The sequence below is a fragment of the Artemia sp. Qi Xiang Cuo genome, chromosome 6, assembly GCF_049724085.1.
Source record: "Artemia sp. Qi Xiang Cuo chromosome 6, ASM4972408v1, whole genome shotgun sequence".
In the NCBI taxonomy this organism is placed as follows: domain Eukaryota; kingdom Metazoa; phylum Arthropoda; class Branchiopoda; order Anostraca; family Artemiidae; genus Artemia; species Artemia sp. Qi Xiang Cuo.
Window position 1 is genome coordinate 51,195,218 of NC_142799.1, and position 25,160 is coordinate 51,220,377.

Here is a 25,160-nt window from a genome sequence, read left to right on the forward strand (position 1 = left end):
AAAATGCGGAAATATTTATTGAAAAACAACAATATATACAAGAAACATAAATTGATCGTTTTTGCAATCCAGTAAACTAGAACTCTACACGCTATAACAAAATTACATGTCTGTTCAAGATATGGACTAGTTAAACTTCCCTTCATTCAAACATAAAACAACCCTTATGACCTTTAATGCTGGACTCCCCTTCTTCGTCCTCTTATTTGTCTCTGATTTCAAGTCTGATACATAACAACTGGTAGATCACAATTGAGACGAGGATAGGGATAACGAACTTTGCCCTGAAAAAGATCAATTAAAATCAAACGATTATAATCAGGAACCCTTTTTGTACAATCAACAAAAGGACAGTCTACGTCTTTTGGACCCATCAAGGGTACGAAAAAAAAACGAACAGTGCCTAGCAAAAATTTTATATCAAACAAACGTAGTGTCTTCCGCATGTAAATGCAGGATGGTGAACTCTTCAGACAGACAATAGTTCCGATTTTAACCACCAGTTGCCAGTCGCCTGAGACCAGTTATCAGTGATAGCTAGCAATTCGCTTAAAGCCGGTGAACAGTGGACTAAAAACAATGTATTTATTGTTCACAGTCCCATGGAAATTTTGAACCTAATATTTGTGCATGGTTTCTACAAAAAAAGTACAACACATCAAATAAATCTGCTCGTAAGCTATTCCAGCCTGACTGTTAAACAGGAAATTTATTGAATGACTCAAAAGTACCCAAGTTAAAGCTCTATGGCATTTGTGTTGAATTGCTGAACTATTTTTGGACTAATTTTCAAAATATGATTTTATCTTCAGGTTAAGTAAAACCACACGGTTTACTACAAAAGTAGATTTATAACCGGCAATTTGCATCTTTCAGTCCTGAACTTCCTTTTCGCTTCCCTTATTTTTCTAGGATATGGAGAAAACTTTAAAGATTTATGGAACTTATAATTACCGTAAAATGCTGGTTCTCTTAGATCGTAGTTAGATGCTATCAAAATAGGATAAAGTGTTCAGTCATTTTGGTTCCTTGGGATCATTATTCTTGAGATGTTGTTCTTTTTTGCAAAGATTCGGATTATTTGCTCGGAAACTTGCTCCTAATTTTGGCTGCCTTTATAGATTAAAGTATGTATTCCCTTGCTTCGTTATTAAACTCTTGTATCATTCCCTCGTTGAATCTTAAATAATTCCCTCGTTGAATCGAGACATATCTTAAACATTGTCCCATAATTTTTCTAAAAACATTTGTGGTTCACTTACAACCCCTACAGATAATCCAGAATAAGACAGTAAACAATTCGTGGGTCCTTTATTCTTCGCCATACATAGCTTCAAAATCTATTGGAAAGCCAAACCCTCTTTTTTAATTTCTTTATATTCTTTTTCTCAAAGAACCAAAGATTTACACTAATGTGATATTATGACACTCAATCCCCAACAAATTGTTTCTATGATACGGCTATTCTTAGGGTCCCCGTCTCTTCTGTAAATATTAAATCCAAGAAACTTCATTTTCCTCAATTAAATTAGAAAGGGCTAGAATTTCATTCAGGAATTAGATCCCCAATGTTGTAAATAAATTTAATCTGCCTGATATAATTCCAAAGAATCGTTCATCAATGAAGAAATACGTTTCGAAAATTATTTCTTGTCGAGGTTTGGGGACAAACGAATGACTGATTTAGTTTTTCACAGGAAAAGGGGCAACCACACCTTCAATTGATGCCTTTGCTTAATACTAACAATTCCCGAAGAGCTTTGAAATCCAAAACGTCACTATTCAATTTGATTCTAGGAATTCCGAATTAACTCCGAAAGTGAATTAACTAATTTTTACATACTTAGTAAACAAGAAGATAGTTTATCTTCCTAGTGAAAATGCTATTTTGTGACAACCTTACAACTGTAAATAGTTCCAAAAAGACAAGATAACGTTATTAGATTCACTAGCTTCAGAACTATTCACTCACCAAGTCAGAAGCCTGATATTGCTCAGGATTTTTCATAAAGAAAGACTAGAGAAGTTTTATTCCTATTTTGCATATATCTGATATATCTGGCATTTTTCAATCTAGAAAAAAATTCAAACCAAATTTCAAAAAATATAATTTGGTAAATAGACAAAACTGAGACAAAACTGAGACAAACTTGACAAACTAACAAACTATTGACAAACAAATAGACAAACTTGATAAATAGACAAATCGAATGATTACAAAAATGGTGTCGCATGTTCAAACAATAAACCATAGGCTGCACAAAATAACATACCAAAACTTACGCAAGGACCTGTTATAGAAACAGAAGTTTCTATATCAATATGATAATAACACCAGTACTACGTGTTTCCCCCACCAACACAGTGGCAAACAGTCTTTTACCAGTAAAACTTCCTTAGAGTTTCGACATTGACCCCCAACAAGAAATACCCAAAAGCTCTGTTTTGTTTTTTAAATATCTTCCTGATTTGGATCACCCGACCTTTATTTCTAAAGAAATAGAAAATAAATTCAAAACAGGAACCTGAAGTTTGAAACACACAGTACTGAGAGCGTTTTTTCGACTGTTATTGTGTTGTCTTACGGAAGGTGTTCATTTTTCGGTGATTGGTATTCATAAATCGTTCTGTACATAAGCAATGTATTTGCCAGCTGTATATCTACATTTTTTTTTTAATTAGTAACTAGACATAAAAAATAAAAAGTAGCATTTTAACAGTACCATTGCCTTCTTGGAGGCAATGGGCCTTGAAAATTTGAGCCTCGATCCAGGGGTAGTAGGTGCACCCCCCTCATAATAATAACAATAGTTCCTTAAAAAGTAGTTCAATTCTAAATAGAAAAGGTAGACTTGAAAAACTCTATACCAGCTTTCAGAGGCTACTGCCTCAGCTCCTTAGTGATTTAAGCTTAGCCCCTTACGACTTTGAAGAAGGCACACTGTCTGGCGAAACCAGAGAAAGATGTTTATGGTCGTTATTCTTTTCTTCTTAAATTCAGTGGAGAAATGAAGCCAACATATCACAAATACTATATTTGAAAGTTTTAAAGGATAATCCTATAAAGATGAAAAATTTAGAAAATCAACAAACAAGGTAAACAGGAATATTTAAACAGGATAAAATAGATTCAGAGTAGGGATTTCTTAGCCCCCCCCTTCCAAGAAATTAAACTAACGTTTTAAAATTGTTTTTAAAGTAAAGATTGCCCCCCTCCAGGATTTTGAATATCCTCTTTTTTTGTTTTCATTGAAAAACACCTTTTTTAAAGTATTTCCATTGAAAAAAAAGAAATCACCCCCTTCTAAGATTTTGAAAAATACATTCCCCCCCCCCCCCTACACTTTCCTGGACACACCCGAGAGGTAGCCTGGAATTTTTAACACATATTATCAACTGCCTGGTTGAATTGTCTCATGTAAAACAGTATGACAAATTGACCAGTATGTCACTAGCCACTTTCAGACTTTTCAACAGCCACATCAACCGCATGTAGTCGGTAGATACTACAGCAATTTCATCAACAGACAAAAGTTCTCAGATGAGATCTTAGTTCTCTTTGGGTATCTAGTAGTTTTCTTGCATAATACTGCCATTCATTTCAACTCAAGACGCCCCTTTTTTATTTTGTTTGACCTTCGTGTTTATTAAGTAATGCAGTTTGAGCTGCATGCAGAGGAACAATAAGAGCAAGCACATTTTAGCTGTCTATAATTGCGAAGTTTTATACACATCCTTTTTGAGCTGAAACACCGTATATTGCTATCAGCCCCACTTTTTTGATTGCTGGCGTCTGATCCCCTAAATTTTGACCTTGTTGAAGGTGAAAAATGCATATGTTAAAGGCTTGACAAGCTCATAGAAGTATTCGAAGATGTGAGGACATCTCATAAGTAGACGTCCAAGTAAGAAGACGAAGATGTCTTTCTTTGATGAATGACTACTAACGCCTCCTTTTCAAATCGTCCTGATTCAGAGCTAACAACGGAGCGTCATTTTCCATATAGTCCAGTAAGATCACACTACAACTGCACAAAACGTGTTTTAAAACTTGAGTTTTTTTACTTTCGGGCGGCAGAGATATGCCATAAGAAAATTATGCTATTAAAATCTATAAAGTTTAAGTAGCTGCTTGTTCTATTCCCTTCTGTTTTATGAGACCATGGGATCTTGCACAAGATGATGTAATAATTTTTTTTTGTGATTCAAATAAAACAAATAATAATGTACGATTATTAATCCTGTTCTGTTGATTGGTTGCGTCTGCGAATTCCTTAGGCGTTTTTTTTTACATTTTTCAAAAACTAAGTATTTATTTTCAATTTCTTTTGATCTCAGCCAGTAGGACTACCTTCATTTGCTAAACAGTCGCTTTTTGTGGGAACCTAATTCATTATGAACGATTGAAGAAGAGAATGTGCCCAAGAAGAAAAACATGAACAATGAACAAACTAAAAACAAACAAACCTGGGGCCGCAATCTTCTTTGACTGACTCTCCTCAACCTAGGCTTTTTCCCACTCTGCAGTTCTTCAACGTAAAATTCGTGAGCCAGATCATCATCTTCATCAAGGAACATTGACCTGCAAAAACAGGACAACTAATAATTTAGTACCAAAGCAATAGTAGTAAAAAGTGATATTCTATTATGCTAATTCTCTCCAGTCTGGCTTGTAAAAATGTAATTTGGACACTGGATTTTTAAAACAAATATCTGAGTTAAATCACCATGACTAACCTTTTTTTCCAGACAATTTCATGCATTATCCTGAGAAAAAGCATTAGGATACTTTACAGCCTTCATACATAAAAGCTCGCAATTTGAAACAAAGCCCAAATCGGAGGATTTTTTTTCCAAGAAAGCAGAGGAATGTAGAAAAAAAAAGAAATGAAACAATACAAAAAAATGAAGTCTCGATTTTTGGTGGAAGGTCCTTCACACAAATCCTTGGGCAAATCCCCTGGCACACCTATTTACAATGACAGTTAAACAGGCTACTGCAAGTAGAAGTTTCAAATGCTATGTTCTTTTTTTAGCGATTGTTGTCGTCATATGAAGCAATTTTTTTTTTCAATTTAACAGTTTTATACTTTAGCCATATTTAAAAAGCAATCAAAAACCTAGTAATAGCCTTCTCGGCAACACCGTTCCAATACTATGACTTTCAAAATATTGAAAAGGTGAAACTTTTCCCGCATACTTTCACCATAGGATGAATTTAAAGTCAGAACATAGCAAATATAGAGCTGCCCCAATTCTCATGGCACTTTTTTGGCGAAAAGAAATACCCTACCAAACCAAAGAGAAAGTATAAAAATCAATGACACAGTCCTTCCAACTGGAATGATTAACAGCAATCTTAGGAATAATGAACACAATCTTCAGCCTGCTGAATAGATTTTGAGCTTCAGTTTAGGTTAATTACATCTTTAATCAAATGTATAACTTAAAGGGACATCTTATGGTTCTATTTGAGGCAAGCAGCCAATCCCCCTATCATGCACTTTGGTGCAGATATAGTACAATTCCTTTCTATCAAGTTCTATCCATTAAATAATATCTCAGAGCCCAATAAAATTATGTAAACTAATATATTGCTCATTTAATCTTAAACTGATAATTTTAAGTAAAGAGACACTTACCCTGAGCGAAATAGTATAAAGGGATTTGTCAATAGAGAAGGTGAAGTTTCAAAATCTGCAGGATAATCCTTTTTTGATGGAGGCGATCTAGACCATAAATTGCCCATCTTCAATTAGATTGAAAACCATCTGAAGGAAACTGAAATAAGAAAATATTAGCCTATAATATGCAGTACAACAAAAATATGTGGTAGGCAGGATGTAATGACAGTGGGAATAGAGGAAATTCCTCTCTAACATCAGTTCTAAAGACTCCTTCTTAGAGAATATGAGAAATCGGGGGCAAAATGGATTTTTTTTTTGCTTTGAATTTCCCCTTTCCACAAGGCTCAGATCTATGCATATGTACCTAAATAAGAAAAAATGTGTCTGGCAAAGAAACAGATGCATCTTGTTTTGGACTAAAATACTAGAGTCAATAACATAAAAGCTGGTACAGTGTTGTGTAGCTAGCTCCTTATATTGCCCCTTCTAACTTATGGGTACAATTACTAAGCAAACCTGGAATGTTTGTAGCTTTTTTCCCTTAATCATCTTTATCCAAGGAATATAAGAAAAAAAGGCACTTGAAGTCTAAAAATAGTCTCCTTCTGGCTTCATACAAAAAACTTTCCCTTGTTTATTTGCTTCTAATATATTTCTTCTTCCTTCTAATTATAGTTACAATTCCTCATACTGAAACAGGTTTCAGGGTCAGGGCAACCATTACCAAACTACAATATTGTACCTATTAGGCTTATGCTAGAGTTCCAAATGACACGTTCATCCTTACAGCAGAACTAAGGCTATAATTAAAGTTCCAAAATGTTATTAATAAAGAGCCCCTTGATTCTAAGAAGTTGATCTTGCTCACAGTCTCAAAGACTCTAATTCTGCCTTACAGCTCATTAGCCAAGTCCATAGGTCAGTCAAAAACTCTTCCATCACAAAGGAATTAAAGACAACAAAGCAGCCGATTTACTTGCAAACAAAACAACTGACATCCACATAGACCCATCATAAATTAAAACTCTATTCAATACAATTCAGGGAAGAATTCCCAATGAGAATCCACCACAGCTGGTACTCATTTTCCCATCACATGAAAAAAATACCCTATACTTCAGGATTCTAGCTCGTAAATGATGCATTGATCCTCAGAAAAGAGGAGTTTACTTGGCAAAACAAGCAGATCCATACAGCAGATTTTGCAACTCTACTCCAGATTCCCTGAACAACTTGATTTTGAATTTCTTTTCACCCAGCAAGGTGTAGTCAATATTAAGAAAGTCTTCAGTAAGGCAAACCTCCAGCCTAACTTCAATGTGTTGCTGCTCTCAAGCCTACCAGCTAACACTGAGAGTCAACTAAACAGAAGCAGACCTATCTTTAATTTCTTGCAACATAATAATATTTTTGAGTAGATTAGACAGATAATAGAAAGATTCCTGATCCATCATCACCTGCAGATGGAAAATTGTCGTGAAGTCAAAAGGAGACCAAAGTAGACTCTAGAAGGCTTGGTCATTTCAAGAAGAAGTATCTAAATAAACAAATATTCTCCTGGAATGTTATTTCTTCATTTCCTAGCAGCTTGATATCAAGTACAATTGTGCCTGGCTTTATTTTTAGTCTTGATAAAATATTTCCTCTTCTTTTTGTGGACCTTTCAATACTATTGCAGCTAAAGATGAGGTGTGGTAAAGTCTTGGAGACTGAAGATCAAAATCTACAATTTGAATCTCCTCTTTTTCCAATTGTATTCTTCTTTCCTAAGTCTTAATGAATCACTTTAAAGTAAATCACAAAATCACTTTAAAGTAAATCAATAAATTAGGCTAGACATTCGCTTTACATTAGTTTTAAAAGCTAATGTTGAAATAAATCAATAAATTAGGCTAGACATTAGTTTTACATTAGTTTTACAAGCTAATGTTGAAGTAAATCAATAAATTAGGCTAGACATTAGTTTTACAAGTTAATATTGAAGTAAATCAATAAATTAGGTTAGACGTTAGTTTTGCAAGCTAATGCTGAAGTGAATCAATAAATTAGGCTAGACATTAGTTTTACAAGCTAATGTTGAAGTAAATCAATAAATTCGGCTAGACATTAGTTTTACAAGCTAATGTTGAGTTATATTAAATAAGTAAACCAAAAAGTCTTCGGTATAACTTTGTTCATACTTCTCAATAATAATATAATGTATTAAAAGTCACACGGAAAACATATCATACTCCATGTTTAAGGAAACACAATTAATTAACTTCATTTTTATTTTTCTGGCCTCCCCCAGGCCATTCAGTGTTTCCCCAGGTGGCGATAGGGGAACACCCTACAGATATGTAGGGTACCTCCACAGGAGGCACGCACCAAGGGGGTATCATGTCCCTGGGGATCCATAATAGAAACTGGGGCACCCTCGACGGGGTCATAAATACAGGCGAAGGAGGAAGAAGGCCCCTCAAATGTACACTCAAAAGGGCCCAGTGGTTTGTCCACAAGTCCCATGAGTTACAAACCTTCTCCCAGTAATGGGTTAAATTGCATGGTGATGCAGAACACCATCGCGGGAGGATCCTCTATAGGAGGACAACTTTGGCAGGGTGTAAGATCCACATCTATGGACAACGGCCTCTGCAAAGGGCTGCCTCGACCCTTTTGGGGTACCTGCAAGACAGGGGACCTTGCAGTCAACTCTACTCCCACTTGAGGAGTGGCGCCCCTCAAGGAAATTATAGCCTAGTAAACAACACAGCATTTACACGGGATTCTGACTAATGGATAATTCTTCTAGGCTTAGTATGTTTTGACGGGCGTCTTTGGGCTGAAAAATCTCTTCCTAGGTAATTTATCTATTATGGGCTGCCTCCCCATAGTACCATAATATTTGTAGGCATGAATATATAATGAGTTGAAGGTAATAGGCTTGAGATTGTCTGTGCAGGATTTTGACTCTTGTTGATAGAAGAGCATTGCCAAGTGCTGAAAATCATGTTGTGACCAAGATGGGCCCAGGATTGCACAAAGCCTCCAATCATGGAGGTCCCAGGGAATTCTTGCTGTCCGGTTCTAAGCCGGCTTAAGCACTTTGGTGTAGACTTGAGAAAATATGTGATCTCTGTCCTGCACTGGTATCTGGGATCATTGCTTTTCTTGAGTCAAAAATAGTTTCAATGATTTAAAGAACATGAAAATTGGAACTTGGAATGTTATGATGTTAAAAAATGACTATCGTATCGACATTTTGACTGACGAATTCAGACGATTCAAACTGGATTTATTGGGAGTTTCAGAAACTCATATCTCAGGGGTAGGAAGCATGAAATTAGGTGATATAGAATTTTTTTACCCAGGTAAGAAGGATGGGGAACATAGACGGGGAGTAGGGTTCATGATGAATATAGATGCTGTTTAGTCTTATTTAAAATGGGAGGGTATTGATAATAGAATAATAATTGCTCATTTTATGACTAGAAAGTTCAGGGTATCAGTTACAGTAGTATATGCCCCTGTAGAACCGACTGACGGAGATACTAGTGACTCAGATGATTTTACTTACAGTTACAGGAGCAAATAGACAGGGTCCCAGGTAGAAATATGATGTTTTTACTAGGAGATGTAAACGCACAGGTTGGTAGAAATAGGGATAGATGGTATCCTAGCATTGGTAAGTTTGGTGTAGGAAAAGGAAACAGTAATGGATACAGACTTTTGCAATTTTTAGGCATAACAATCTAGTAGTAACCAATACGGTGTTTGGTCATAAAATGGCTCCTAAGTTAACATGGTATTCACTTGATGGTAAGATAGCAAACCTTATTGATTATGTTATAGTAAACCAAAGACTGGCAGGATCAATACAAGATACTAGGGTATATAGAAGTGCTGTTATTGATGTTAAAAGTAAAGATCACCATCTAGTAGTGTCTAGGGTTAATTTAAAGCTGAAATATTGGAAGGGTAACTACCTGCAGGGAAGTTATGATGTAGGTAGACTCCAGGATGAGAATTTGAGAGAAACTTTCCAGGAACAGTTGAATACTAAACTTCAGAGTTTAAAATTTGATAATGTGGAAGATGGTTGAATGCTGCAGCTAAGAATATTAGCAAAAAAGCTTTATGTTTAATAGAAAGGAGAAAGTACAAGAATTATCTGAGTGATAGATCATATAAAAACAAAAGTAATGTAAAGAAAGTGGAGAAAGCATTAAAATATGAACTAAGGAGGTGTGAAGTGGAGGCCATGGATAAAATTGCCAAGGATCTGGAAGATGCAGCTAGATGGCATAGTAATAAAATATTGTACTGGCATGTTAACAAATTGAGAGGGAGTAGTCAATCCGGACTTGGCCCAGTTAAAGATAGGAATGGGGCCGCAATTAGCGATAAGGAAAAAACTAAAGAGAAATGGGCCGAACATTTTGAGAATTTGCTTAACTAAGATAGAGTTGCAGGAAAAGATATAGAGGAAAATGAAAAATATATGATACCTTGGATGTGGAAAAAGATTTGTTTTGTGAAGAAAAATTAGCAACAATACTAAAAGGATTAAATAATAATAAGGCTCCAGGTGCTGATAGTGTGGTAAATGAGTTTCTTAAATATGGTGGCTCTGAGGTTAGAAATATGTTACTGAAGATTATGAATATGGTTTTTGAAAAAGGGGAACTGTCTAACAATTTTAAGAAAACCTTAATTAAGGCACTTTATAAGAAAGTTGATAAAAGTGAGTGTGGTAATTATCAAGGCATTTGTCTGGTCTCTGTAGGTAGTAAATTAAAGAGCAATATTATACTTTTTAAACTGAGAGATGCCATAGACAAAGTTTTAAGAGAAGGACAGTGCGGTTTTAGAAAAGATAGAGGATGTATTGACCAAATTTTCACTCTTAGGCTAATTGAGAAGTGCCTGAGTTTTCAAACACCTTTGGTCCTCAGTTTTATAGATTATGAGCAAGCATTTGATTCTATTGATAGAAGAGCTTTAGTAAAGGTTTTATACTTGTATGGTATACCCAACAAAGACATTTAAGTGATTAGTGCTGTTTATGAGAATAACACTACTGTGGTTAAGGTAGGAAATGAGGTTAGCAGCTGGTTTTGTATTAAATCAGGAGTTAAGTAGGGTTGTGTTCTATCCCCCTTTATATGGATTATTTTGATGGACTTTCTTTTAAGGAGTACATGAAAGACAATGGGAGAACACAGAATCAAATAAGGAGAAAAAAGTCTCCAGGAATTAGATTTTACTGATGATCTAAGCGTCCTGAAATAAACTATGAGCAAAATGAATGAACTTTTTGAGGATTTGTGAGTTCAGGGTGAATAATTAAGCACAAAAAATAATACTAAAAAGACTTTAGTCACTCAGACTAAGAATAAGTGAAGGTGAAAGGGTGATATTGGGAAAAAAAAAGATTGATCAGGTGGGCAGTTTCACTTACCTTGGTAGTATCATTAGTAAAGACGGTGGGAGCAGTGAAGATGTTAACAGTAGAACAACCAAGGCTAATGATGTTTTTTCACAGCTTAAACACGCTTGGAAGAATAGGTATATAAATGTGCAAACCAAGATCCGAATATTGGAATCTAACGGAACGACTGTGGTTACATATAGCTCTTAAGCCTGGGCGCTCCGAAAAGCCGATGAAGATTTGCTAAATGTTTTCCAGTATAATTGCTTAAGGATTGTTCTGGGTACCAGGCTGACTGACTGTATTTCAAACAATATGCTATACAAAAAATGTGGTTCAATACTGCTCTCTAGGGCTATAATGAAAGAAATGTTGAGGTGGCTAGAGCACATTGTGTGGATGAAGGATGACAGATTGCCAAAGATTGTCCTTTTTGGCCAACTGTCTATGGCTAAACAGAAAGCAGGTTGTCCTTGTCTGGGGTGGGAGGATGTCATAAAGAAAGATTTAAAGGAAATGGGAACTTCCTGGATGGGTGTAAAAAGGGAGGCTTTGAATAGATTGGGATGGAGGGGGAAGAGCGTGCATAGCTGTGTTGGCCTCAGGCGACTTGGTGCTGGAGTGAGTTGTTAGTAGTAGTAGTTTAAATTTTGAGTAGCACCAATAGTACCAATTCTATAACTGTTTTAAGTGGTGTTCCCCAGGGGACCATTCTTGGGCAAAGTCTCTTACAACTTCTATATAAATGATGCGCCTAATCTCCTCTTGAACCTACTCATTCTTTATGCTGATGATTCAAAACTTGTTGGTAAAGCAGCTACACCCTCTGACCTGCAGTCTATCCAAAAGGACCTTGAAATTCTTGAGACTTGGGCTGATACATGGCTACTCTCTTTAAATGCTGACAAATACTATTGAATCTCCTTTGGTAATCATGATCCATATTAGCTATATCCTCTCCAAGGTAACCCCCTTTTTGCAGTCTCTGAAGAAACTGATCTTGGAGTCATTGTTGATTTTCAACTTAAGTTCAGCACCAATGCAAAATCTGTATTGTCGTCTCCCCTCCAATCTCTTGGAATGATCAAAACTCTGTTTTTAGAGTTTCAGTTACTATTGAGATGGGTTGCTCCTTTCTTACAGTTTGTTACCATTAACTGTTTGCCATTGGTATCAGAGTTATGTTTTTAAGAGTCTTGGTTGCTATTGAGATGCACCACTCCTTATTACCTACATGAGGGGAGGGGGAGGATAGCCCCTTCCTCAACACCTCAGTTTTTATGCTAAAGTTTCTTAGCTCTTAAAAAAAATAAATCTTTTTGTTCTTTTCAAGTGTTTATGAAGCTCTTCAAGGCACTATTTTGTCTGCACCTAGAGGTTTGAATGTCCCTGGTGTCACCCTATTTCAAGAAGGACAAAGAAATTCTACAAAGAGCAACCAAAATGGTTGAATGCCTCAAACAAATGCCATACAAACACCATTTATGTCACTTGAAGCTTCCTACTCTCACATACCAGAGGAAACATGGCAACATGATTATGGCCCACAAAATTATTTCCAAAAATATTCTCCCTGCTCTCCTTCTCCCCCCCCCAGAACATTATTTGGTTTTTCCAACAAAATCTTCAAGAAATCTCTGGCCAGCAAGTAATAAACTTGTTTAATCAACTCTCTGAAGATACAGTGGCTGCTGATTTGATGAGTGCATTCAAGCAAAATCTTGACAAAGAATGGCTACAGCAAGATTTCCTGTACAACTGGGAAGCTGTTGAGTCCTCAACCCAAGTGTAGCAAGCAACCAAACCAAACAACCTACAGAAGTCATAACAAAGCATTACTACTACTACTACTAACAACTCACCACAGCACCAAGCTGCCTTAAGCCAATAGATATACGCATGACTCTCCTCCGTCCCAATGTATTCAAAGCCTTCATTTTTACATCCACCCACAACGTTCCTATCTCCTTTAAAGCTTTCTTTATGACGTCGTCCCACCCCAAACGGGGACGACCTGTTTTCTTTTTAACCCTAGATAGCTAGCTGAAAAGAACAATCTTCGGCAATCTGTCATCCTTCATCCGCACAACATGCCCTAGCCACCTCAACCTTTCTTTCATTATAGACCTAAAGAGTGGTATTGAACCGCTTTTTTCGTATAGCCTATTGTTTGAATTACGGTCAGTCAGCCAGGTACCCAGAACAATCCTTAAGCAATTTCTCTGGAAAACATCTAGCAAATCTTCATCCGCCTTTCAGAGTGTCCATGCTTCAGAGCCATATCTGACCACTGTCAGCACTATAGCTTCGAATATTCTAATCTTGGTTTGAAGACTTATCTTCCTATTCTTCTAGACTTTTTTTAACTGTGAAAAAACACCCTGAGCCTTCGCTATTCTAATTTTAACATCTTCACTGCTCCCACCTTCTTTTCTAACAATACAAACAAGGTAAGTGAAGCTGCTCACTTGATCAATCTTTTCCTTACTCAATGTCACCTTTTCATCATCACTTATTCCTAGCCATAGTGACTTGGTCTTCTTAACATTAATTTTTAAACCAATTCTTACACCCTCAACTTGCAAAACCTCTAAAACTTCATTCATTTTGCTCACACTTTCATCTAGGATGCTTAAATCATCAGCATAATCCAAGTCCAGGAGACTTTTTCCTCCCCATTTGATTCCATGGGCTCCCATTGCCTTTTCTGTGCTCCTTAAAACAAAGTCCATCAAAATAATCCATATAAAGGGGGATAGAACACAACCCTGCTTAACTCCTGATTTAATACAAAACCAGCTGCTAACCTCATTTCCTACCTTAACCATAGCAGTGTTATTCTCGTACATAGCACTAATCACTTTAATGTATATGTCTGGTATACCATACAAGGATAAAACCTTTGCTAAAGCTCTTCTATCAACAGAATTGAACGCTTGCTCATAATCTATAAAACTGAGGACCAAAGGTGTTTGAAAACTCAGGCACTTCTCAATTATTAGCCTAAGAGTAAAAATTTGGTTGACACATCCTCTACCTTTTCTAAAACCGCACTGCTCTTCTCTTAAAAATTTGTTTAAATTTGCTACCTACATAGACCAGACTAACGCCTCAATAATTAACAAATTCATTCTGGTAACCCTTATGATAAAATCGCCTAACGTAAACTTTCCAACAGTCATCAGGTGCTTATCCTTTTTCAAAAATCATATTCAATATCATGAGTGAATTGTTTAGAAAACAAGTGCTACCAAGTGTATAGGGCTCATTTACCAGTTTATTAGCACCTGGGGCCTTATTACTCTATAATTCTTTTTAGTACTGTTGCTAATTCCTCCTCACAAAACAAATCTTCCTTCACATCAAAGGTATCACAAACTTTTTCATTTTCCTCTATATTTTTTCCTGCAACTCTATCTTGGTTAAGCAAGTTCTCAAAATGTTCGACCCATCTTCTCTTTTAGTTTTTTCCTAAGTCCGGATTGACTACTCCCTCTCAATTTGTTAGAGTGCCAGTACAGTATTTTACTATTATGGCGTCCAGCTGCATCTTCCAGATCCTCGGCAATTTTATCCATGGCCTCCACTTCACACCTCCTCAGTTCATATTTTAATGCTTTCTCCACTTTCTTTACATTCCTTTTGTTTTCATACGATCTATCACTCAGATAATTCTTGTACAAGTCCTTTCTCCTTTCTATTAAAAATAAAGCTTTTTCACTAATATTCTTATCTGCAGTTATATCTTTCTTCCCTAATAAACCTTCAGCAACTTCACAAATTATTTTTCTAAAATTATTCAAACCATCTTCCACATTATCAAATTTTAAACTCTCAAGTTTAGTATTCAACTGTTCCTGGAAAGTTTCTCTCAAATTTTCATCCTGGAGTCTAACAACATCATAACTTCCCGTGGAGGTAGTTACCCTTCCAATATTTCAGCTTTAAATTAACCCTTGACACTACTAAAAGGTGATCTTTACTTTTAACATCAATAACAGCACTCCTATATACCCTAGTATCTCGCATTGATCCTGCCAGTCTTCGGTTTACTATAACACACTCAATAAGGTTTTCTGTCTTACCATCATGTGAATACCATATTAACTTATGGGCTATTTTACGACCAGACACCGAGTTGGTTATAACTAGATTATTATACCTGTAAAATTGCCAAAGTTTGTAGCCATTACAGTTTTCTTTTCCTACACCAAATTTAACTAGGCTAGGATGCCATATATCCCTATCTCCACCATCCTGGGCGTTAATATCTCCCAGTAGTAACATCATATTTCTGCTTGGGACCTTGTCTATTTGCTCCTGTTACTGTAAGTAAAATTCATCTGAGTCACTAGTATCTCCGTCAGTCGGTTCTACAGGGGCGTATACTACTATAACTGATACCCTGAACTTTCTTGTCATAAAATAAGCAATTAGTGTTCTATTATTAACAGCTTCCCAGCCTAAACAAGACTTAGCAGCTTCTTTATTGATCATGAGCCATACTCCCTGTCTATGCACCCCAACCTCCCTGCCAGGGTAAACAAATTCTATATCAACTAATTTCATACTTCCTACCCTTGGAATATGAGTGTCTGAAACTCCTAATAAATTCAGTTCGAATCATCCAAATACATAATTCAAAATGTCGATACGATAGTCATTTTTTAATGTTGTAACATTCCAAGTTTCAATTTTCATGTTCTTTAAATCATTGAAATTATTTTGGCCTCAGGAAAAGCAATGATCCCAGATACCAGTGCACGAAAGGGATCACATATCATCTCAAGTCTACAGCAAAGTGCTTAAGCCAGCTTAGAACCAGACTGCAAGAATTCCCTTGGACCTCCAATTGAATTGATGTTTTGTGGATTCCTGGAGCCATATTGTCACAACATAGTTTTCAGCAATTGGCGATGTTCTTCTATCAACAAGAGTCAAGATCATGCAGAGACAATATCAAACCTATTACCTTTAACTCATTATATATTCATGTCTACAAATATTATGTTGCTATAGGGAGGCAGCCCATAACAGACAACTTAACTATGAAGAGGTTTTTCAGCCCGAAAACTCCTGCCAAAACAGACTAAGCCTAGAAGAATTATCAATTAATCATAATCCCATGCGAATGCTGTGTCGTTTACTAGGCTAAAATTTCCTTAAGGGGCACCACTCTTCCAGTGGTAATAGAGTTGACCACAAGATCTCCGGTCTCGCAGGTTCCCCAAAAAGGTCGAGGCAGCCCTTTGCAGAGGCCGTTGTCCATAGATCTGGATCTTATGCCCTGCCAAAGTCGTCCTCCTATAGAGAACAAGGACAAGGACATTACAAGGATGGAAAATCCTTAGATTCTCTCCAAGCTGCAATTTAAGGTAAGGTAATAGGTTCCATATTTTGTACTGTTTTCCAATACAATAGTCATTACCCTGACAATACACCCAGCCTCACCCCTGATGGTTCCACATATATCTCTAACAATATATTGCTCTATTGTTTTGAATATCTCCTTTGTTAAAATAGGTTTGTTGTATTTTTGACTTGATTAAATTGAGTTATGCCTGAGTGATTGATTCCAATATTGAATAAAAATATTAGTTGAAATTATTTTAAATATTAGTTGAAATGAATAAAAATATTAGTTGAAATGTTGATAAGAATCAAAAACCTTCATTGTTTTGGTATTTTCTTTTAGTTGTGTAGGTGAGAGGGGGGCAAAACCATACACATCAATATTTTTGATCCCTACAAGGCATACTTCAGAAGATACAAACTTCCTTTTTACATGTATAGATAGCTTAATTATTCACATTTCTTGGAGATTTTTTTCAATGACTTCCATCAGGTTGTTTCTTGGTGAGACCCAAAAATGTATGACCTTTTCAAGTGTCCAAAGTCATCCCAACCACAGGGTGTATTTACTTGATACACACATGGGGCATTACCAGATATTCATTTATTAATGCTTTTAATAATGTATTCAGATAATATTAATATTTAATTCAGATAATATACAAGTTAAATGTAATATTTAATTTATTTTATGGGAAATTAAGCTAAATACAAGAGCTTTGACAGTTCACCCAAATCCTCCTACTGAAACCAGTGCAGGAAACTTCATGATAATTTCTTGAAAGGCAGTTTCTGTACAATCTCAACATTCCAAGAAGATGAACTTCCCACCAGACTTGTATAGGTAATTTATTTTTGCTACTCTGCCACTTATTTTTTCAATTTCACCAACATAGTAAACAGCAGAGTTTTGCTTCTTTCCCACCATTAATTTCACAAATACAAAATTTCCATGAGAAAGTTTTTATCAGTCTCAAGCTCACTGATACTTCCACTATGGAAAGACTTGCCATCCAACTAGTTGTTGACATGTATATCTATGTTTGTAATACTGTCTCTAGTTTTTGTAAGTAATGAATGAAAACTGAACTTTTTTTAGTGTCTTTTTCCATTTCTTAGCAAGCCTTAGCTTAGTATCTGCTTGTAATGTTTTTTTTTCTGGCCTTTCTGTCAGAGTTATACTTATGCCTTTCCTGCAACTTTTGCACAAACCCATTTACACTTTTTCTTTGGATATTCTCAGATTCTTTCAGGAGTTATGGCCCTAAGAAATTTTGGTGTTAACTGCTGTTGATCCATCAAGACAGGAGATGAAATATGAACTGAACCAGGGTGAAGAACATCTGTATTGGAAGGATCATGGGCATTCTGTTAAGCTAGGTCTGGGTAGTTTGTCACTTCAGCTGGCAGAAAATCAGCTTCTGTGAAATCATTCAAATTTATAGACCAAATTCCTGTCTTCTAAAAACCAAATGTGATGTTTTGAGAATTCAGCTTTTCCAGAAAGGGATGCTTGCACAACTTTGATATTTCATGAATTGAAATTCTCAGGACTGGGTTATCCAACAGTCAAATACTCCCTGATGGCATGTTTCAATGGTGCATACACTGAAAATTTGGGGGTTGGAGATGATGGGTACAATGGGGAGGAAAAGTTAGGGGGTGGATGACATTACCTTTGCACAACGAAACTACTTATACTGAAATATGACTTTTAGGGTTGTCAAACAAGAGTAAAACAGGGTCTTTTTGCTGAGGGTGACTTCTTTTAGAAAGCATTCCATAGAACAGAGGACATTTCGTAGATCATCCATCCACTGCAATGGACTAAGTCAGTGCATTCTGGTGGTCCATCTCAATACATCCTCTCTGGAACTTTGACTCTTGAAAAAACAGACAATGGTGGAATCATCTGATCAGATGCAGATACAAAGCATTACAGGGACTCCACCCTTTGACTATTGGAAAAAATTAGTTCAAGTAAATAGTCTTGAAGCCACAGAACTAAGTCTTCTCCTTGCCTAAGATTGTAAAGCACACTTATAGAAGGAGAAGACTTTTAGTTCTGTGGCTTCAAGACTATTTACTCCTGAATTCAGTTTGTTTGATTTTCCTTAGCTGTAGTGCATTTGATAAAAGCACATACTGCCAATTTTTGTCAGACTGGGAATGGTATGTTTTTTGTTTTCTCTTTATGTCAAGTCATTAGCTAAGAAATTATTCTGAGGAAAAGTTACTTGCCAAATAGATGGCTAACAAAAGTGTTTATAGGGTAAGTTTATTTCTAGCTAGTTGGATAAAGAAAGTATTGTTGGGGAAAAGTTGCTAGTCAACTAGTTGGAAAATAAATTGTTTTCTGGGGCAATGTTTGTTTCCAGCTAGTTGGCAAAATTAAGTGTTGCTGGAGAGAAGTCATTGGTCAACTAGTTGGAAAAAAAAAGTTTTGCTGAGCAGAAGTTACTAGTCAACTAGTTGGAAAATGAATTGTTTTCAAGAGCAATTTTTGTTTCCAGCTAGTTGGAAAAATAAAGTTTTGCTGGGGAGAAGTTATTAGTCAACTAGTTGGAAAAGGAAAGTTTTACTGGGGCAATATTTATTGTCAACTAGTTGGCAAATTTAGCTGTTGCTGCAGAGAAGTTATTAGTCAACTAGTTGGAAAAATTAAGTTTTGCTGGGGAGAAGTTATTAGTCAACTAGTTGGAAAAATTAATTATACATTCTAAAAATGAGACAAAAATATTCCTCCAGAAATAAACAAAGACAAATAAATGAAGGAACATATACAATTTATATCCATTAAATGTAAGATAGAAATGAACAGAAATTCAAATATTTAATCCATTTTCCTTAAACAGACATGAGGAATAACCCTCCAAGCTTAGACAAATTCAATCTCACTTTTAGGACCAGGTATAAGACTAATTATCCTGGGAATTAAAACAAAAAATCCCTAGCTTCAAAAACCAATAGATAACTCAAAATATATATCCCATTAAGAGGTAGACAGGGAGAGAGATGGAAGTTTTAACACAATAGTAATAATAGTGATAATTAAGTTTGAAAAAAACCTATATTACTAACATATTTTATACTATTCAGAATAAATTCTAACTATTATTACCTTAATTACCTTAAATCACAGCTTGGAGTGAAATAAGGACTTTCGATCCTGTTGAATCACTCCTTATGATGACTGTTGTAGTTGGTTAAGTTCTGGTGGAAGATTCTGGTGCTTCCCAGTCAATCTTCCATGGTGTATCTTTCCACTCAGCATCCAGATGGCGTTTGAAAGCATCTGTTGATTCAGCAGCCACAGTGTCCTCCTTGAGGTTATTCCAGAGGTTCTCGATCCGATTCGAGAAGAAATTGCATCTTGCTCCAGTTGTAGCGTGATGTTTGCGGATTTGTCTAGGGTGTCCTTGTGTTTTGTGGGAGGTGTCAATCTCCACGATCTCATTTTCTTAATTGGTTGAGAGGAGTTTGTGCGCCTGGATCATGTCTCCCCGTTTCCGTCTATATACTAAGGAGGGGAGGTTGAGTTCCTTCAGCCGTTCACTGTATGTCTTGTTTTCCATGCCGACAATCATCTTAGTGGCCCTTCGTTGGATTTGCTCAAGAACTGCCTTGTCCTTTTTGAATCGAGGGGTGGCCAGTATCATCCCCACCTCCAGTCTAGGTCTTACTAATCCCTTATAGAGTTTGGTGATTACGTGTTTACTCCTACTGGTGATGCTGTGTTTGATGATGCCTAGGGCTCTACTAGCATTGGTTGAGATTTTCTGTGAGTGGGAGCTGAATTTCAACTGGGAGTCAACGATGATGCCAAGGTCACTCTCCTCCTGGACAGGCTCAATTGTGTGGTGACTTCCAGAATTTTGGGTCATGAGGTACTGATGTTTGGGGTTTTTGTGTCCGAAGTGTATGACCTTGCATTTTTCTGCGTTGAATTCCAGCAGCCATCTTTTGACCCAGGAGCAAATGTGGTTGAGATCAGTTTGGAGGGATTGGATGGAAGAAGAGGTGTTGGCAGGACCTATGAGTTTCGAATCATCCACATATAGGGTGGTTTTGTTGCTGGTGATGAGGGGTAGCTCATTTATGTAGATGTTGAACAGGGTGGGGCCCAGGACGCTGCCCTGGGGAACCCCACTAGTGACTTTGATTTCGTCAGAAAGGACATGGCTATTTGGTCCAGTTATCACTTTCACTTGCTGTGTTCTGTCCCTCAGAAAGTCCTCTGTCCAACTGACCACTTGTGGACTAACAGATAGAGTAAGTAGCCTGTGAATGAGGTATCGGTGACAAACCTTGTCAAATGCTTTGGCTAAGTCTAACAATATAATATCCACAGGTAATCCTCTCTCTAGTAGGTCAGTTACAAGACTATATGACTCAAGAAGGTTTGTGTCCACCGATCTCTTTGAGCGAAAACCATGCTGACTACTGCTGATAAGTGAGTTGGCCTCAAGATGATTAATGATACGCTTGTTTATGATTCTCTCCATGACCTTGCATGCCACACATGTAAGGCTGATAGGTCTGTAATTTGCTACAGAAGTTTTGCTACCCTTCTTGTGAATTGGGATGACTATTCCCTTCTTCCAGTCCCCAGGAAGCTTTCCTTGTGCAAGCGACAGATTAAATAGTTTTACCAGTGGGGCTGATATTACAGGGCTTAATTCCTTCATCAGTCGTGGGCTGAGACCATCAGGTCCCGTCAATTTATTGGGATCGAGGTCCTTAAGCTGTTTGGTTACTTCTTCGATTGTGACTGGTGAGTGTACCATCGGGAAGGGAGTGTGAGCCTGTTCTGCTGGTGGGGGGTTGATTGGGGGTCATCCAGGGAGAACACTGAGGCAAACTGCTGATTAAGCAGGTTTGCTTTTTCAGAGGGGCAAGAGGATATAGAGTTGGTGTTGACCGGGTCTGGTACGGTGTGTCTGCCTGGCTTCTTATGAGAGATGTATTTCCAGAATAATTTTGGGTTTTCCTTGACGTTTTTGGCCAGTCGTTCTTCGTAGTTTGAGGTCAGTTTTCTAGTTTCTTTTCTGAGGAGGTTCCTTGCAGTTTTGTACTGCTCGTACAAAGCTGTAGTCTTTTGTTTCATGTACGTCTCCCAAAGTTTTTTCTTCCTGTTGCGTAGTTTCTTGATTTTTGGGGTGAGGAAAGGTAGAGTTTTGGGTTTCTTTTTCCATGTTACGCTGGTGTGTTTGGCTTGGCTCTCTAATAAGGTCTTTTTTAGAGTTAGCCATGAGGCTTCGACATCTTCTGATATAAGTGTTTCCAGGTTAGCATCTAACAGCTCTTCCACCATCATCTTGTAATTTGTAAAGGATTGCTTGGTATATTTTGATGGTTTGGAGTTGAGTTGAATGGATGAAAGAACTGGCATGTGGTCACTTGAGCCAATTGGACTGAGAGTGTGTGTGTTGTTCACCTTTTCTGGGTCATTTGTTATGACTAGGTCGAGTATGGAGGGATTTTGTCCTGGGCGCATTCTTGTGGGCATAGTTACTGTTTGGTCCAGAAAGTTGTCGGAGAGGGCTTGTACTAATGGGTTTTGTTCAAGGCTTGACTTGGTCATACCTTGGCCATCTACCCAAGACACATTTGGGAGGTTGAAGTCCCCTGTCATGAGCAGGGTTGCCTTTGGGTAATTGCATAGTATGAATTGCGTCATTTCGGCAATTGCTGTTTCAGAGGACAGCTGGCATGGGCTGCTGGGGCTCCTGTAAATTGAGCTTAGGACAAACATTTCGTTAGGTAGGGACAGGGAGACCCATGTAGCTTCAACCCAAGGTAAGTAATAATTTGGGACAGAAATTTCTTTTACCTGGAATTCCTTGGAAGCTAGAACAGCCACTCCTCTTCTGCAGTTTGGATCAGACAGATTGCTGAAGATGTTGTATCCAGAGGGGCAGAATGAGTCTTCTGTCATTTGAAATCTTGAGTTCTTGGGGCAAATTTCTGTCAGAGTTGCAATGTCTATCTGACTTAGTTGGAGCACTGTTGCCAGTTCCGGCATCTTGTTGGTAATAACATCAACGTTTGCCGTCATAATGTTCACAAGTTTTTGGGTGTGTCTGGGCGAGTTTTTATTCTGCTCACTAATATTCTCGCTTTCGGTTGAAGTGGGTGAATTGCAGTTTAGGTACACAAAGCTGCTAATGAGAGACAAGGCAGAATGGCATGGGGATGTAATTGTTAATTCATTGTTCATACATTTACACAAACTTGCGTTTAAATTATTATTATCACTAACACATGAACAATTTACAAGGGGGATGAGACAGTTGGAGGTAGTGGTTATTTTTGCATTCTCGAGCATCTCTCCATCGGAATTGCTCGAGTTTGACCGTTTTTTGTGATTTTGCCCTTTCTTATTACTAGGTCTGTTTCTCCGTTTGCCTGTCTTTTTTTCATTTCTTCCAACAAGGCTTTTCTAGCGTTGCGATCTTCTTTGGAGCTGTCGCCATAGAATCGAATCGGGTCTTTAAGCTGGTAGGACGCATCCAGGATATGCTTCTTGTCTGTGAAGCTGGCTACCGTGAACAGGACTGGTGGGTGTCGCAGTGGTTGTCCGGCCGTGGGGGCCGAGGCTGTTAGTCTTTTCACGTTGAAGACTTTGGTCGCTAGTTTGTAGTTGTCCTTGAAATATTTAGCAAGGAAGTCTTCGTCACTTGCTTGGATCGGAATCCCGTATCCGACGACGTTAAGTTTGCGTCTCTGCCTGTCTTGCTCACTTCTGACTGTACGGCGTATATGTTCGTCAAGTGCTTCTGGTGCAAGCCCTGTCACTTGAGCAGTAATTGCCGATTCAACAATTGCTTTTACCTCGAGAATTAGTCAACTAGTTGAAAAATAAATTGTTTTCTGGGGCAATGTTTGTTTCAGCTAGTTGGCAAAATTAAGTTTTGCTGGGAAGAAGTTATTAGTCAACTAGTTGGCAAAATTATGTTTTTTTCTGGGGAGAAGTTATTAGTCAACTAGTTGGAAAATGAAAGTTTTGCTGGGGCAACATTTATTGTCAACTAGTTAGCAAATTTAGATTTTTCCTATAGCCTACAGATAGGCCAAATTTTTGGTAAATATATACCAAATCATATTATTGAGTTAGGAATAAAGTGAATACACTATTTGATGCCTTTTTGTATGCTGATTACTAATATAATAATCATTTCTATTGGAAATAAATTTCATCCCCCCCCCCTATATATGCCAATTTAGGGTATATATTTCTACATTAGGGGGTGGGGTGGGGTGAAGTTTAAACTTACCTCCCATTTACATCAGAAACAAAATTTGCCCCCACCCCACCTAATGTAGAAATATATACCCTGAGTTGGCATATATAGGGGGGGGGGCTGAAATTCATTTCCAATAGAAATGATTATTATATTTGTAATCAGCATAAAAAAGGCATCAAATGGTGTATTCACTTTATTCCTAACTTAATAATATGATTTGGAATATATTTACCAAATTTTCCAACTAGATGAGTAAAATGTTTTTAATTATAAGGAGATTGGATAGTACCATTCTATATAAGCTTATAAACTAATTTTAACCAATAGTCAAAGAGTGGATATCCAGCATTACATTGTGGTATTTTCCCCTCTTTCTTCCAACATGTTCTGTGCCACCTGTGCAAGGTTTAACTTTATAACACAGATTTCTAAAGGTCATCAAAGGTCAGGACCAACTAGAGGGCAGAGGAGAGGAGGCAGGTACTTTAAAATACCTTACCTGGACATAGCCTACTTTAGCCTTTAGATCCATCCCTGAAAGATTCATTTTCCTAACCTAACCCCTTTCCAAGATAGCCAAAAGTAGCTTAAGTAGAATTTTACCCCAAAATTTAAATCATCTCAAAATAGTAGGCCTATATCATCCAAATTCCATTGTTATCATTCGCACATAATTATGTTTCATTAAGTAAAGGCTGAAGCTAGGCTACCTGTTTATTTAGTGCATCATGAGATGAAAAACAATAAAGATATATATTATTATGGCTATATATGGGCCAATAAGAGTGAGGTGCATTGTCAGAAATGTAAGTAGGCTATGATGTTGAAAAAGAAAATGAAACAGGGCTATTTTTATTAAGATGTCCTTCTTGTGGAGCTGCTTCTATATTGGTACCTTACTGGTAAATATATAGGCCTACCAAATCATATTAGCCTATTGAGTTAGGAATAAAATGAATACACCATTCAATGCCTTTTTATATGCTGATTACAAATATAATAATCATTTCTATCAGAAATGAATTTCAGCCCCCCCTTTATATGCCAATTCAGGGCATAGCCTATATTTCTACATTAGGGGGGGGCAAACTTTATTTCTGGTGTAAATGGGAGGTAAATTTAAACTTTACCTCCACCCCCCTAATGTAAAAATATATACCCTGAATTGGCATATATAGGGGGGGGCTAACATTCATTTCTGATAGAAATGATTAGGCCTATTAGCCTATATTCATAATCAGCATAAAAAAAGGCATCAAATGGTGTATTCACTTTATTCCTAACTCAATAATTTGATTTGGTAAATATTTACCACCTTACTTTTGATTAAGAGACATTTCCGTAAAGGGCTATAGGTCTGGAGGAAAAACAAATTCTCTAAACTCACCAAAATAGATCAGTTACCCACTACAGAATTGCATTTATACCTTTCTGTTCTTCTTGTGAACAGAAATTGAGATTACCAACTGCAAAAGTTTGAGAAAATAAAATTGACGTCCAGAAAGAGTGATTTTCGCTCAAAGA

At 37.0% G+C, this 25,160-nt stretch overlaps 2 protein-coding genes across 2 annotated transcripts; both read right to left on the reverse strand.

Moving 5' to 3' along the window:
* Nucleotides 1-25,160, reverse strand: LOC148951346 (tumor suppressor candidate 2-like). The gene is made up of 4 exons (XM_089090245.1): nucleotides 25,024-25,160; nucleotides 5,643-5,781; nucleotides 4,468-4,582; nucleotides 1-284 (listed from the first exon to the last, which is right to left on the reverse strand). Exons 2-4 carry the CDS (start codon nucleotides 5,747-5,749, stop codon nucleotides 219-221), a joined length of 288 nt encoding a protein of 95 aa, XP_088946371.1. The 5' UTR covers nucleotides 5,750-5,781; nucleotides 25,024-25,160; the 3' UTR covers nucleotides 1-218.
* LOC148951347 (uncharacterized) lies at nucleotides 21,143-22,609 on the reverse strand. Its single transcript, XM_089091075.1, has one exon. It carries the CDS (start codon nucleotides 22,607-22,609, stop codon nucleotides 21,143-21,145), a length of 1,467 nt encoding a protein of 488 aa, XP_088947201.1.

Coding starts and splice junctions, on each gene's coding strand:
- LOC148951347 (XM_089091075.1), bottom strand. CDS start 22,609: ATGAACAATGAATTAACAATTACATCCCCATGCCATTCTGCCTTGTCT.
- LOC148951346 (XM_089090245.1), bottom strand. CDS start 5,749: ATGGGCAATTTATGGTCTAGATCGCCTCCATCAAAAAAGGATTATCCT. Junction 4,583..5,642: donor TTTATACTATTTCGCTCAGG/GTAAGTGTCTCT, acceptor CTGTTTTTGCAG/GTCAATGTTCCTTGATGAAG. Junction 285..4,467: donor AAAGAAGATTGCGGCCCCAG/GTTTGTTTGTTT, acceptor GATCTTTTTCAG/GGCAAAGTTCGTTATCCCTA.